The 16,134-nt window shown below is 52.7% G+C and overlaps 2 protein-coding genes across 2 annotated transcripts; one reads left to right on the plus strand and one right to left on the minus strand.

Annotated features, from left to right (window-relative positions):
• Positions 1–9,692: 9,692 nt before the first annotated feature.
• Positions 9,693–13,130, plus strand: BBA_07831 (phosphatidylinositol-specific phospholipase C; the record flags this gene model as incomplete). The annotated part of the gene is made up of 1 exon (XM_008602928.1): positions 9,693–13,130. The coding sequence occupies one exon, from the start codon at positions 9,693–9,695 to the stop codon at positions 13,128–13,130; it is 3,438 nt and encodes a 1,145-aa protein (XP_008601150.1).
• Positions 13,131–14,009: 879 nt separating this feature from the next.
• Positions 14,010–15,689, minus strand: BBA_07832 (palmitoyltransferase PFA3; the record flags this gene model as incomplete). Its single annotated transcript, XM_008602929.1, has 2 exons — positions 14,010–15,466; positions 15,542–15,689. 2 exons carry the CDS (start codon positions 15,687–15,689, stop codon positions 14,010–14,012), a joined length of 1,605 nt encoding a protein of 534 aa, XP_008601151.1.
• Between the last annotated feature and the right edge of the window lie 445 nt (positions 15,690–16,134).

Consider the following 16,134-nt stretch of genomic DNA (forward strand, 5'->3'; position numbering starts at 1 on the left):
AAGCGCTGCGTCGCCCTACATTCTGCACAAGGGGGGGGGGGGGGGGGACACATTTGTAGGGGAACATTGTAGGATGCACACCCCCCTCCTTTATCGTAAAGGTTTCTGCTTTCTCTTTGAGAAATTTGTCTCGCACTGGGCTTGCATGAGTAGCTAATAAACATACAGGCTGGTATTCGTAAACATAACTAAATCTGTACATGCAGTAGTTAGTTAGCGCTGCTGGTAATTACTGGCATGGGCAATCTGGGGTATGGGGGTTTTTGGGGGGTTCAGAACAAATGGCCGTCCACGCGAGCAAGCCCTGTGCCCCCCGTTTTTTTGTTCCTTTTTTCTTTCTTTCTTTCTTTTCTTTTTTTTTTTTTTTTTGCTCTTCATCTTCTTTGATAGCTTGCAGGCAAGACAAGGCCTTTTCTGCGTCGGGGCTGTGTCCGGCAGCCCATGCTGTTGTTGCGGTGAAGCCCGTAGATGGCACCTATGAAGCATGCTGATTGGGCCGGTACATGTTGAGGGGACTACATGAACAAAAACCACCATGGCAATGTGACTTGTGTGTTTGCATCCCGCTGCTTTTGTTGGGGGGAAATCGCTGCTGGCGTTCTTTTTCTTCTTCTTTTTTTTCCTTTTTTTTTTTTTTTTTTTTTTTTTTTCGTTTGTTTCCCTGCCCATCAACACTGACTGAGAAGGAACATCACACGCAGCTCGTCCATGTCGGGGCGAGGCGATGTGACACGACGAGCAAGACACGACAGGCTGCGAGGCTCCGCCGGTCGTCTTGGCAGCGGCAGCTTCTCGTCCTCGTCTGGGGCGGGGGCTGGATAGTACTTGCGGATTCGTCGGCAAGACTACAGAGGGGCCGGTTTGGATTGCCATGAGAGGGGGTGTGTTGTTGAAACGGCTGTAAATAGTGTAGTTATACCTGTAAGTATGAATAGTCTTGGCTTGATGTACAAAGTATGTAGGACGGCCAAGACGTGGAGTGGAGAGAGAGAGAGAGAGAGAGAGAGACGAATAAAAGAACTTTCGTAAATAGCATGGAGAATGAAAAGTTGTCATGTAGCGTGAGGCACATGCGAGATGATGAAGAATGCATCAAGCGCTCGTGTTTGGCTAGCACTTGAAATGTCGTACACGTTTTCTATTTAGTAGTAATTACCTCGGGACCGTCCCGTACCTTATGCATATTGTTTGGGCTGATACATGGGCACCGCTGAATAATGGCCATCATGCCACGATTCACTCAATCAGAAACACAAAACATCCCAGCTCGTCGGCAAGGACGATGCGAACAATAAATCGCTCGTGAGAAGCAGGCAGGCATTGAACGGGCAAGGCCGGCCACGGCTGACCTGCGCGATGCTATGCAAGTTGCGCGGAGCTGGCCTGCAGGCTACACGAGCAAGTCTGCATGGTGCGAGATGCGCAATATCAACGTCTTTGCTTTCGACTGTCTCTCTTTCTCTCCCTCTCGCGCTCAATCTCAACTGCCGTATAAAGACGCCGCCTCAATGTTTCGGGACGCGCAGCTCGCAATTCCATCATGATACGTTAGCGTCCTGAACCGGGCTTTTTCTTGTCAATATGCGACTCGACAGCAACCGTTGCCTGCCTATCTTTTTCCTGGTGGTTACGTTGAATGGATACCTCGTCCCGTGTATTACGGAGTAGGAGACTAGTTAAAACAGGCATCGTCAATTTGCCTAGCGGAGTCTCGCGCTGCGCCCACTCATCATCAGCCCCAGGAGCGGGGGGGAGAAGCACAAGACATTCTGGAAGGTTGATAAGTAAAACGGTGCATTGTGTTATTACAGGAATGAAGAGAGGTTTGAACAGGGAAACAAGGGTACTCAGTAGCAAGAAATCAGTACATGGAGTGGAGAGCAAAGCGTGTTTGGCGATCCTTGCATGACAAGCATGGGAGTGTTCGATAACTACACTATACTTGGGACGATGATGGGAGGGGCGGGAGAGGGATGTAGTTCCTGCCGAAGGTCTAGAAAGGGGATAGGGCGGGCGGCATTGTTATCATTCAGACCCGGATCCCTTGGTAATTACAATCTTTGGCCATGTCTGGTAACAGATTTAAAGACTATCTTTTTTTAGGATCATGTCTAAATTGAGACGGAGAGAAAGACTGATCGTAGACTGGCGCCAGTGCGAGTGCGTGTCGCATCAACAAAGCATGGCTGGGCGCTGAGCCCTCCGCTCCTCAGCGACGACGACGACGATGACGACGACAATTGTCTTGGAAACGTCGGAATTTTGCGACTAATTCGCATTTTCTGTCTACAAAAAATGACTAGTAGCCATAAGTACATACATGAACGTTGCAGTTTTTTTGTTTTGGGTTTGTAAAATCTGCCAAGTTCGGATGGTTGAAGAGGGGAAGGGGGGGGGGGTGCTTGGATCGACCGGAGCGTTCGGTATCTCTGCACAGGCAGCATGTCACGCGGGCGGCGCATGGATTGTTGAAGAAAAAAAAGGATGAGCCGTTGCGACAGATGGGGTCTCTTTTTTTTTCTGCTTCTCTTCCCAGCCAATTGCAAAACAACAAAGTCATGCCACGCATGGAAAGTTGTATACAAGTACGGAACAGTGCGGTGCATGCATTGCATATGTGATAATATTGGGGGGGAGGGGCGGGGCCAGAAAGAGAGCACCGTGGAAGTTTCCAATGGGCGGGGCTCGAGGCGGCGATTCAGCCCAGTCGTTGGCCGTTTTGTTGCCAAACCCCGCATCCAAGAAGGAAAAGGGCACAAGGGACAGAAAGAAGTTTATAATTTAGGTTACATGATTTGATTGGGGTTGCGTTGTTCTTGGAGGCGAGAAAAAAAAAATAGGAGATAAAAAGAGGGCTGAGAAGTAAGGTAGGGAAAATGAACAAAAAGTTTGACGCCGCAGCGGGGGAGGGGATCGGTGACGCGGTCATTTTCTGCTTTTTTCAAACAGAGCAAAGGTATTGGCTCTCACCCACAGTAACAAGAGACTTTGTACAAGTACCTACTTGTTGCAATGCTGTTGGTGGACTAGTGAAAATTAGGCAGATTGCGCTATTAAAAAAATTGATACGAGGCTTTTGAACATGCACAGCGAAAAAAAGAGAACGGACCAAGGAATTTTTCTATTTACAGATTGTTAAGACACAAGGAATATACGATGTTTATTAGAGCCCAATAACAAAAAAATAAAAAAAAATACGAGATGGACTGGCCAGGGGTGCGCTGAGACTTTCCATTCAAGGGATGCCGGGTGACAAAAGCACGGTCGACGCTAAGCCAAATCAGCGCGGTATAGGTACCTGGGTATATAGGGCGGCGCGCTGAACAAGAGAGCGCTGTCAAAAGCTGTAAATAGCACCTGGCGAGGCCTCATACATTGTTCTAATAGTACACGTACTTTTCAAAAGTCTTTGCGACTTGCCACGACGACTCTCTGTCCTGATCATTCAGAAGTGGAAAAGACAAATTAAGAAACAAGAAACAAGAAACAAAACGTCCACTTTTGATCCAACAGACTACCTTCTCTGCATCATGCCATTCTGCCAACGCACGTGCTTGACGCTGGCCTGACAATCCAACGGTTTTTTGGTTCCTGCCACCAACCAACCACCTGGTTTAAACCTCTGGCTTTGGTTTTTTTTTCAGAGGTCCTGATGACGGCATGCGCAATCTCAGCCCATGTTTCGAACCACTCTGCCTCCAGAGCAGCCAGTAGGGTGTACCTGTCGTGTCGATCAATCCCTCTCGCCCCCGCCTTTCTCTCCAGCACACATCTTCCAAAGACGGTATGCCCGATCCTGTTGATCAACAAGGAAAAGCAAACAATCCCATTTGCAAATCAATGGTTTCCTTTTGCCCTCTTGGCTTACTCTGTACATTCCGCAAGCACCTTGTTGGTTGGGTACGACGGAAGCATAATAATCAAACTGCGCCTCCGAGTCATCCTACACAAGGTGGGACCCGGGCGAGGAAATAAAAAAAGCCAAAACACGCGCCTAATGACCTCATCATGCGTTCTGTTGGCATTCCCAGCACAAAGCCTTTCTGCGCCGCGCCCTTTTTAGCCAAAGGGGGCGTGGCACGACCACGGACGCGACAAGGGTGCTAATTCAAAATTTGCCCAAATGAAATAGAAACCCTTGGCAACTCGGCCAAGGAAAGCGAAAATCCCAAACATGGCGTCCGACCAATTGGAGCCAAAATTTACGTGAGTCAAAACCCCCCCAGCCCAAAACGCGACGACTCTTTTTTGGCAAACATTTCCGGAGCCTGATAACACCAAATTACTTGCCGTGTAATTCGAACTTGCCAGATACGTATGCATTAAAGCCTGCTTCATCGCAATTAGGCGTCGCCGCAACACAGTCCCCCTAGGTGGCGCGTAAAGACGCAAGCCTTCTTGCCGCACTGTTGATAACCAACGCGGCGGGAGAAAAAAATCTTACCCATGCCCACGTCCAGATCCGGATGCCACAGAAATGGTTGACGTAGGCTGAGAAGAGGCACCAGTGAGAGTATGCGAAAAAAAAAAAAACAGCCACGATGAGAATGCCGCCAGTAAGACGCCGCCAAAGTCAGGCTGCAGCACCAGCTAAACCCTTTTGCGCATAATTTTCAACGGCGGCCCGTAATTTGCGTCATCCTGATTTGGTGATAGCCTGAAAGGGCATGGAAATGTCCCAAAGGAACGAATAAGGATAAAGAGAACAATCATCACCTCTACGGAGTCCCAAGTACGAATACCACGCTCGACATTTCTCTGTGGCCAGCAGCTCCGCCAGCCGGATCGGCAAACCGACATGGCGCGAGCCAACCACGTAGACCCCCTCGGCAAAATAACTCCACACCAGCTTTGCTTGGCCTCATTACTCGGGCAAAGCACAGCAAAAGGTTCCTGCTGAAAGGGGGCGTGCGAGTACCGACACGATGCGACAGCTGTTTTTGGAGCTCACTGCTCACAAAGCTTCTGCACAGCTCGGGTGGAACTTGCCTAACTTGCTTCAGGGAACAGGCTCACTCGCGCCGCATATACACGACGGTAGGGACGAACTGGCACGCGGGGGACAAAACTCTTCGCCGCTTTCTTACAGGCAGCCCTTCTTCGATCAGAGAGGACTTAGATAAGTGCACACTTAACACGGAAATAAATACCTAAAAATTAGATTATTACTATTTAGCTATCAAATAATAAGCTAGTATTTTCTATTTATTTTTATATGCTTTTCATAGGGTAAAATAGCGGATAAAAGAGGTAGAGTGTAGGGGGCTAGGGAAAAGCGGCGAACAGTTTTGTCCACCGCGTGACTGGGAAGAGCAACGTCCCTATGTACGTGATAATCGGCTGGGTTGTTGAGCAAGGGCCTACTAGAGGTGACTCAGAGAGCAGGCAACACAAGCCCCAATCGGCCCTGATGCAGTGACGCCCATGTCAAGTAGACGGGGGGCCATGTTTTGCAGACTCGCATACCAAAGTTGTTGCTGCGTACATGACAGACAGGGCAAGCCTCTAGCGGTGTGTTACCGTGTGTGCACCCAGTGCCGATAAGGTCCCTGTGCAGCATCTTTCGATCCAGCCTGCACGGCAGCCGCTTCCCTTTTTTGCCCAACCGAACTCAATCTCCTTCTTCTCTTTCTTGATTCTTATGCCGAGGCGTTGCACACGACCAGGGGAAAAAGTGAGAAAAAATGGCCAAAAATATCGACGTGCAGAAAATCCCCCTGCAGGCTCCCGGACATATATGCGCCGCGTCCATGTAAACACGCCCCCGGCAAATGACCACCTTCGCCAATTTTTCGCTGAGTACTTCTGTATTATATCTGCATCATGACCAAATGATCGAAAATGGTTGAAAGCACCATCATGCCGAGCAACGTTCCTGCCCTGCTCCCCTGTTGTGCTGGCTTGGTCTTGTCTCAGTACCCGACTCCATTACTTTCTTCTTTCTTGTCCTTTTTCAGCTTCCCCGGATTTCCGGTCTTGCAATAGTGACGTCCCTTGTGCGAGGATCATTGTACACCATATTTTGCGTTGCGTGAGGAACGGGCCCATCTTCACTCTAGTCGAAACTAACAAAGAAAAAATTCCAGCAGCAAAAGTATGGACAGGCCGCCACACGCCGATCGTCAGAACCAAGGTGGCAAAACCGTGACGAGAGCCGTCGACCTCTGGCCACTCGTGCCACTGTCGCCCGGCACACCCTTTTGGGCAAGCCACTAGCAATGGTTCACCGACTTGGTGGTGTCGTGGTTTTGCGACCAAAGGCGACTAGGTGGGCGTCGTTCCTCTGTGCCAAGCGTGCGTACCTGCACGAACCAGAAGAGTTCGAAATGCGACAGCTCAGAAATATCGCCACTATTCAGGCACGTAAAAGGAACGGTTCTTTTTGTCCGTTCTTTTTTGTTTCCTGGTAGCTTACTTCCTTGTACGGATAGCAAGGGGAGCGAATGGCAGATCGCACGTCAGATCTGAGCCCCATCCCTGTTGCGGTCCCCTCCTCGAATTTATTGGTCTCTACCAAAAACCTGGGTTTCCAAACAGCTGGAAATGGGCTGGGCTGGGCTGGCCTGCAGCTCGCAAGTTTGGGGGGGTGTGGGACTTTCGCGCTGCTGGAAGCTTACAGCTAGCTAACAGGGCATACTAGCATACTGATAGTGGTACGAAGTTGCGAAGTAGACACGAACAGCAGTAAAACCCTGACCGCCCCTTTTGGATGGGGCGACTTCCACGAGTAGTTTGTGTACGGGGTACGTAGGCGGCGCAAAGGTAATTAGGCTGTCAAGTTGTCAAGGTTGTTTCGACGCGAGGGCAATCCGACCATAGGTAGGCGCAGCGACTGGAGACAAAAGGAGAAAGAAAGAGAGAGACGGAGGCAGACGAGTTCTGTCCGACCCCTCCTTTGGTCGAATGGGCGTCGTGCTTTCTGCCAAGACTTCGCTCATGCTGAAGCTCGCCGAGCGGTTTCTTTTTAGGGACCTGGGGTTCATGCTAGCAGCTCAGTGGCAGCCCTGGCAGCCTAGGAGCAGGCGTGTGCATGCTTGCCCCGGCTCATCCGTCGTCATTGTGCCTTGAAGTGACCCGCCAGGAGCCTGGTGGCTCCATTTTCAAGGGAGGGCTGTGACGGCTGTCTCCTCGTTCAGGAAGGGCTTCTGCTTGGCAGTACCACGTTGTGCCAGCTAGTTGAATTGGAGAGGGAGACTGGTTAACGTCTGAGCTGTTAGGCCTCATTCTGTCATCTTGGCCCGGAAGGGACGGACTTTGATGAGAGGCGGCCATGTCGGCATGTATTTTTCTTTTTGTAGATCGGCCTAGATCGGCTTGGATGCTGGTAATCCATGTCCACACAGAGCAGACCGATAGCAACGTTGTGCAATGTCGGCACTATTTAGTAAGTTAGTTACCCAGTCAGTCGAGCTGCAGCAGTCTTGTCCAGGTACGGAGTGCTCCATGTTTAGCAACGACTTGCCTGCAATAATGCGTGTTTGCTATAGGGCTTAGAGGGCTAACAAGGGTAATAATAAGCTAAGAAGCTGCAAGAGTACGAGGCGAATGTCTGGGGCTTTTGGTGGCAGTGGACTGAAGGCTAGTTGGAAGACAGGCCCAAATACGGATAAAAGTGAGACGTTGACGCGGCTCGCAGAAATGGTACGAGTCGATTGCTGACCATGGCTCCAACGACCTCTGTTCTTGACGGCGCTGCTACACCGCGTCTTGGTCCTCATGTGGACAGGTTGACAGCGTCGTGGCTGTCTTGGTAAGCCGGCGGGCGATGAGCTGCACATTTAGACAGCTAGAAAAGTGTAGTGTCAGTCTAGCTTTGATTAGGTGAGATAGAGCACACAAGTTATTCGATAGTTAGAAACGGCTAGCATGTCTTGCCCCTGTGTAACATGATGACCAGAGACAGTGCGAGTCGTGTTGGTGATGATGATTAGGTTAACAAACAGACATCAAGAATCTAGTTACGTCTTCAGCATCCATGATGAACAAGGCAAACGAAATAGAATTGGTAGGTAGGTGCCTAGGTACTAGCCTGACGAGGCATTACGCCACTGCAGCTTCAGCGCTGGTGGCCCTCACATCACAGCAGTGCAGCCCACTGATCATGACAACAAAGACGCCATAATCCCAGCACACCATCTTTGGCCTTGGGGAGAAAGTGTGCCTGGCCCAGCGACGCTACAGTGGGCTAGCCCCTGTAATCTAGTCCGTTGGCCACTGTAATTTTGCGCAAAAGCATTTCTTGTGGACGCCCCAAGTACCTACCTAGGTAGGTACCTGTACGACTGACTCCTTTCTTCCCTTGTCGAGCCACGCTAGATACACGGCCATCTTCATTCCACACGCCTCCGTCTTCAGCCCCTACCAGTAGGCACATTCTTTGCCCATAAGAAACAAGGGCAGGAAAAAGAAATGGAAGAAAAGAAGCAAAGAAGAAACATACACCCCTCCCCCCGGTCGACGTGTGCCCCGCACCGCAACTCGGAGGCCCGGCCGTCTTTGACTCAAAAAGGTTTTTTTCTTCGCCTGCAAATTTATTACTCTCCTGTCTTGGGCTGTCCTAACTAGAGCCACCCTCCACCACGACACCAAGTACTTCATCATCCACCACCCACATATGGATAGACAGACCTTGGCCAACTCTCTTTTTGACTACCGACCTCTGTTTGTTTTTCCTCTCCAAAACAATCTTATTTCGACCTTCATCAATTTCACGACCAACAACGACATTCTCGAATCAAACTCGCATCTGCCCCGCGGATTCCATACTTTGACTGTTTTACGCCTGTCTTTCTCGCTACCTTCACTATAGCGACGCCCCCAGAGGAAAAGTTGTGATACCGCCGCCTCAAGCCGCCGTCATCTCGACAACCAAACGGCTCTCCAAATCTGTCACTTGCGCTGCTGTACGACCTGCACGTCACGGTCTCTTTTCTGCTTCCAACCACGCCAGTCGCACCGACGAAGAAAAAGGTCCAGCTTGAACCCCCGCCCCCCTCCCGGCCTCGTCCACGTTGTATCCTCCTGGTATTCTCTACCTGCAGCTGCACGACCGCCCACGCCCACGCCCACGCACACCTCGACAACGACAGGCGCCCAATCTGCAAGCTGCACATCGCTCACCAGTTGACGTGGTCGCTGCCCTGCCCGACGACGCCTGCAGCAACAGACTCCGGCTTCCCAGATCGACGACATCCCATCCTGGTCCTCTAGCTCCCGCTCCCGCACCACGCGCGCGCCGCCACATCCTGCTGCCCTCCGCCTGCATATCTGCTTGCTGCATCTTTTTTGCCTGCATTTTTCTGCTTGCATACTCTGCGCGCGTCAAGCTTGCTAAAGCTGCTCTCCAAAAACACCAGAGCTCCAAGGACCCGCTTCCTGCTGTTACCTGTCTCTGCTTTGCGCCAGCGCAGAACTATATTCGTCCAGACACCAACCTGCAGCCCACAGCCAGCCAGCCCACGAGACACAAGAGTACACAAGCCCTCCTTCCTCCCGGTACTTATTAACCTCTCGACCTCGCTCGCTCTCGCCGCCTTGCGCAACTGTCTCGTCTTCTCTCGTCACACTCCAAAATGCACGCCGTCTCCTACACCCGCCATTCATAGATGACGACACTTGCATAGAGGCCGCCTCGCCTCCTCGTCCTCAACTCTGTGTGCCCCTGCTACCACTTCTCTGCAATCGCAGACATCATGGTCATGCTATACAAGACTGCACGACCCACGCCCACCACATTGCCCGCCAAAGACATGAGCAACATGTCGTCACTAACAGCCCAACTTCGGCGCCGGCCGAGCCCAGCCATGGTACAAACCAATGTCCAACCTCAACACTCCAACTCTCTCCCAATTTCTGCTATAAGCGCCTCTTCCATCGCCTCCTCCTCTCGCCAAGCCTCACCCACCATGTCGCCTGACACTGCTGTCCTCACCACCAATTCCTCCCTGCAGCCTTCGCCCGACGCCTTCCACACACGCCTCGACGACGACGTCTGCCCTCCCAACTTTCAGCTGCCAGACGCAATCGTCTCCCGAAAGACGAGCGTCAACTCCCTTGCCCAGAGCTGGACCGGCAATGGGAGCCCGCTGACCGAAATGCCTAGTAACGGCCCCGCCTCGCCAACTCCTGCTCCCACCAAAACCAATCTCATACGCCGCCTTTCCAGTCGCGCGTCTCGCAGCATTACAGGCCGTAGGAGGCAGTCCTCTGCTGCTGCTCCCGCTCGCGACAGCAGTGTTGGCCCATGCTTCCTACGAAGACGCTCCGATAGCAACAATGGCGCGCCCCCCGACTTTGCTCCCGCCAATACCGACTCCGAGTCCGACTTTGACGATAGAGATGAGTATGGCGCTCTGCGCACCAACAATTTCATGCTGGATGGACTCGTTCGCGATGCCCCCAAACCTCCTGCTCGCAACGCCACTTCGCCAGTTGGTGGCAGTTCGACCACCATGGCTGGCCCGGTGATTCCTCTGCAGCTCCAACAAGGTGTCTGGCTTCGCAAGATTTCCAAAAAGAGTCGTTCCAAGAGAATACGTCTCCAGTACGATCCAGACTCCAACAAGCTCGTCTGGGACAAGGCTCGACCCCAAAAGTCGCTCCACGTGGACGAGATTCGCGAGATTCGTACCGGCTCCGACATTCAGCAGTATGGTCGCGACTTCAAGATACCCGAATCTGAGCGCTCCACATGGTTCTCTATCCTCTACTCTGTTCCCGAACGCTCCAAGTCCAAGTTTATGCATCTGATTGCCGATGATACCGAGGCCTGCGACGTTTGGACCACTTTTCTGCATGCCATGCTGCGTCATCGCCAGGAGGTCATGACTTCGCTCATGTCCTTCAATGACAAGGCCATTGCCCAATATTGGCAGACCGAAATGGCCAAACAGCCAGACTTTGGCGGCGCCACCCAGGAGCTGGATCTCGCCGGTGTCAAGCGTGTCTGCCAGAATCTTCACATCTACTCATCTCCCGTTATTGTCCACGCAAATTTCCGAATCGCTGACGCCCGCGCCCGCGAGCGTCTCAACTTTGAAGAGTTTCTCGAGTTTGTTCGCCTCATGAAGCAGCGTAAGGATATCCGCTACATTATGCACTGCAATTCGGCCAACCCTGAGATGGGGATGACATTGTCAGAGTTTCTCGCTTTCCTCCGCAATGTGCAGGGTGAGGATGTTGAAGGAAACCGCGCTGCTTGGGAAAAGTCCTTTTATCGCCATGCCCGCAAGTATCGCCCAGAAAGTACCTCCGAGGGACTCGAAGATCTCATGTCAGAGGACGCTTTTGTGGCTTTTCTCAGCTCCAGGCATAACACGCCTGTCGCTGACGAGCCCCAAGACTACACCCTAGATCGGCCCATGAATGAGTACTTCATCTCCAGTTCCCATAACACATATCTACTCGGACGTCAGGTCGCCGGTAGGTCCAGTATCGAAGGTTACATCGCTGCCCTTGTACGCGGCTGCCGCTGCGTTGAGGTCGACTGCTGGGACGGTCCGGATGGTCAGCCCCAGGTTGTCCACGGCCGCACCCTCACCACTTCCATCAGTTTCAAGGAAGTCATGACCACCATCAACAAGTACGCCTTTGTCAAGTCCAACTTCCCCCTTTGGATTTCTCTTGAGGTGCACTGCAATGCTGTGCAGCAAGCTATTATGGCCGAGACCATCAAGGAGGCCTTTGGCTCCCGTCTCGTGACCGAGCCTCTGGATCCCTCTTCCAACAAGCTGCCCTCCCCCTCGGAGCTAATGGGTCGCATTCTCATCAAGGTCAAGGAGCCTCGCATGCATGATGATGGCAATATGAGCAGCGCCGCTGTAATTGCACAGGCCACCCGCGGTCGCGGCAATAGTGTCGGCTCCTCTAGCCAACCGGCTCACGTTTCTCAAAGCCCCGCGCCTTATATATCGCAATCTCTTCCTCAGAGCCCTCTTCTCAGTGGCTATCCCCGACGTGTGGCAAGCAACAGCCGTAAACGCGTGCATACCATCAGCGAAGAGACCACGCATGTGCGTGATATGAGCAGCAACAGCGATACTGAGAGCGGCAGCGATACCGGCTCTGGCAGCCCATCGGCCAATAAGACGATACCCGTCCTCGGCAGGCTTGGTGTGTACTGTGCCGGTGTCAAGTTTCCTGGCTTTGATACTCCCGCTGCTAAGAAGTTTAATCACATCTTTTCCTTCATGGAGTCGAGCTTCTCGAAGAACTCGCGCTCCAAGGAGGACAAGATGTCACTAAACATTCACAACATGCGTTACCTGATGCGTGTCTATCCCGACGGCACCCGCCTGGCCTCAAGCAATTTTGATCCCCTCATCTACTGGCGACGCGGTGTCCAGATGGCTGCTCTCAACTGGCAGACATTCGACCTGGGTATGCAGCTCAACCGTGCCATGTTTGACGGCGGCCAGGATTCGTCCGGTTACGTGCTAAAGCCACCGGAGCTGCGTGACATTCAGGTTCTCCCCTACAACTCGGACATTGCCCGTGGCAAAAAGGAGCGCTCCGTCGTCTCCTTTTCAGTTGACATGCTTTCCGCCCAGCAGCTGATGCGGCCCGCCAACCTCTCTGCCAGCAAGTCGATGGACTTTTACGTCGAAGTAGAAGTTTTCCACGCCAACGACAAGCGCGACAAGAAGGAAGGGCACTTTGACGGCGACAACGGGACAGATACGCCTCTCAAATTCCAGACGGAAGTCATTCGCGAGAATGGCTTCTCGCCCATGTTCATGTCGGGTCAGTTCAAGTTCAAGGTTGTGACTAAGCACCCCGAGCTGGTCTTTGTACGCTGGTCGGTCAAGCTGTCCAATGATGGCGAGAGCTACAGCACCAAGGACCGCCCGCCGATTGCGAGCTACACGGCCAAGCTGCGCAACCTCAAGGAAGGCTTCCGCACGCTGCCGCTGCTCAACCACGCAGGCGACCAGTACCTCTTCTCAACGCTGTTTTGCCGCATCCAGATTGACGAGATTGAGAAGACGCTCATTGACGCGCCCCGTTCGCCGTCCGACGGCAGCAAGCTGAACCGTTTCGGCGGCAAGGTCTTTGGGCGCAGCAACACGAGCCCGCGAGGCACTATTGAAAAGGCGAATGTGGAAAAGACGAGCTTTGAGAGCTACGCTTAACCGCACCGTTTTTGAAAAACGATATACTGCTAGCAGTGCTAGCCAAGTGATATTGAATATCACTCTTCCCTATCTCTTTCCTTCTTTGTTTTTCTCGAGCTTGACTCGAGAGAGGATTTGTATTGATGGATATACATTTTTCTGAAACTGGCTATTTTCCTTTGTTTTTTTCTTGCATAACAATCACATCACCACTAGTTGGGAAACAAAATACCCCCCGTTGTTTGTCCTTTTTCCTTATTCCTGTTCAGAGCGAGAGATTGCACTAAAACCAGTGCAGAATTTGGTCCTTTTTCGTTTCTTTTGGGGGTTTTCTTCTACTATGGCTTGCCAGGCAAGTCCAGAAAGTGTCAAACTTGCACACACTGCATATTCTAGCATATCTTATGGGCGGCGGGTGGGGTCAAAACTTTTTACACGCATATCCCAGTTTCGGAGAGAATGGAATGGCATCTGGGATCTGATAGAGAACGCACAATGGAATTTTGGACAAGAAAATATCTTGTATTTTGAGCTTTTACTTTTGCCTTTTCTGCTATGCGTTGCTTGATGATATGATGACGACTATTTTTGGCGATTTCTCTTTTTCTTCTTTTCTTTTTCTAGGGCGGTTATGACTTGGCCGGTGGGAAAACATGCTAAATATTTGGTCTTGTATCCTGGCACAGATTGGTTTCGGACACTTTGTAGATATATACACATGACATCGTTGATTCTTCAATAAACATGGGCATTACATGACCCCCCTCGCACTACCCAATAGCCTCATAGCAATCGCTGCCAACATGACATGCCAAGCTAAAAATAAGCAACAAAATGCTTGAATCAAATGCCCGCCCATCTTCGCATCGTAGTATACAACGCCGAGTTTGAATCCTTCTAATCTACACCTTCGTCCTCGTAGCCCGCGCTCCGACTATCCTGCTTCGGTGTCTGGCCACCACTGCCTCCACTTCCGCCTCGCAGCATGCCGCTCGCGCCGCCGCGGCCCCAGTTGCTGCTGCTGTTGCTATTCATGCGCGTTGAGCCCGCGCCATTCGGCCGGTGCTTCTGCTGCGGCTCGTCATCGAAATCAATAATGTCATTGTCAATGTCTTGGAGCTCCTGCTCAATGGTGCGTCCGCGGGGGCTCAGACGCTGCAGCGGAACGGTATTTTCGTTGCCGTTAGGATGGGGGTCCGCGTACATGATTGGATCGCGACCGAGCAGACGATCCGCTTTGCTAGGCGTTTGACGCTGTTGCTGCTGCTGTTGTTGTTGCTGCTGCTGACCGTAGTAAGACGGCGGCTCCGGGGGCGGCCCGGCCTCGCCCCAGCCGGCGTTGATTTCGCGCTGGCGTTGGCGCTCGCGCTCGACGCGCACGCGGTCGCAGGCCTCCAGCCACTTAGGGCTCGCTTCCCATGCCCAGCCATCGCCGGTGGTGTTGCAGATGGGGATGAACCACAGCGCGGGCCGCGGACCGAGCAGGTGCGTCATGTTCTTCCGCCAGCCGAGATCGAACGCGCTGGGCAGCTTCTCGGCGTCCTGCTCATCGAGGTAATCTTCGTAACGGCGGCGGCTCTGGTCGCGCTCGAGCTCGGCATACGAGCGCTGCGCGGACGGGCGTTGCTGGGTGGCGTCTGGCCGGTCCTGCGCCCAGCGCTGATCTTCACCCTCTTCAGGCGCGGTGATGCCCGGCAGCGCCGCGGTGTGGAAGTCGACAATCTGCTGCGCAACGGGGTGAAACTGGTGCCGCGGATCGTGGGTGAGGTTGTAGGAGCGCCGTAGCGGCGAAAGGTAGCGCGTCTTTTCGAGACACTCAATCGTCGTCTGACCGCGCATGGAGAGCATGATATGCCATCCGGTGAAGATGCAGAGCACGATGCCAATGATGCCGCTCATGACGGCAAGCATGATGTAGTTGACGGGCATAAGGTTGTCGACCTCTTCGGTGATGCCGCTGATAATCTGCGTCCACACCCAGGCACCGCTAACGGCAAACGAGTAAAAGCACAGTAGCGTCGTGTAGCAGAGGAAGAGCAAAAAGGCCTTGTAGTTGCGCAGGCCGACGCACGTCGCCAGCCACGGGCAGTGATGGTCCATCTTTAGGACACATCGCTTGCAGGTGGAGCAGTGATGCGCGCGGTCGGGCTTGCGCGCCTGACACTTCTTGCAGAACCGCAACTCACCGTTGCTCTTGACGGTAAAGGATGTTGCGGGGCGATTGGTCTGGGCCGTCGGCAGCATGCCGTAACCATCGGTCGTTGTGGTCGAGCCGGGGGGCGTGAAGACGGCGACGGTGTAGCACCAGTTGGCGAGGAGGTAGATGGCAATCCCAACAGCGGAAGATGTTTTGCCTTGAGAAACGAAGTCAGCATCGGGAGAGACCTTGTGTGCGCCTTGTCTGGAGGCTGTTGACGGAGCTTGCGTACCTAGCCATGCGATGCTTGTGTCTTCGTTGCCAATGTTGACAACCGTCACGACAGCCCACGTCGTGAGGCCATAGACAAAGAGCAGCGGGAAGTACCTGACGATGGAGCAGCATGTGCGCTCAAACCGGCGCGCCCATCGCCGGGCCATTCTGTCGTCGCCGAGGCGCCCGGGGGCCTCGAGAGTATGCTCAGACTCGGAATCCAATGTGTCGGTGCGTTCGACGCCTTATTGTTGCTTCATGGATCTGATTTGCGCCGCTAATATACGAGCCTCTGTTCGGAAATTCGGGCTCCAGCTCTGTCTGGTTCCTGGTAGGTGCTTGGGCAATGTCGCATGTTACAAACGTGTTTGGTCCAAGTTGCGGGTGAGGCAGCACAGCTTAGGTCATCAGGGGCGAAGTGGTGCTGCGCCGTGCTGCGCCTACGAGACGATGAGTTACAGCCTGAGCTTGGCGCCAATTGCGCGTTACGCTGACTGACTGCCATATGCTGAAACTTGTGCAATACTTATTGGCCAATGAAACGCGCCTCGATGAAGAGGTTGGATCTTAAGCTATGTGACTTTCGACTTTTCTTGCTTCTTTTACCTCATT

This window comes from Beauveria bassiana (assembly GCF_000280675.1).
Source record: "Beauveria bassiana ARSEF 2860 unplaced genomic scaffold BBA_S00028, whole genome shotgun sequence".
Taxonomy (NCBI): Eukaryota; Fungi; Ascomycota; class Sordariomycetes; order Hypocreales; family Cordycipitaceae; genus Beauveria; species Beauveria bassiana.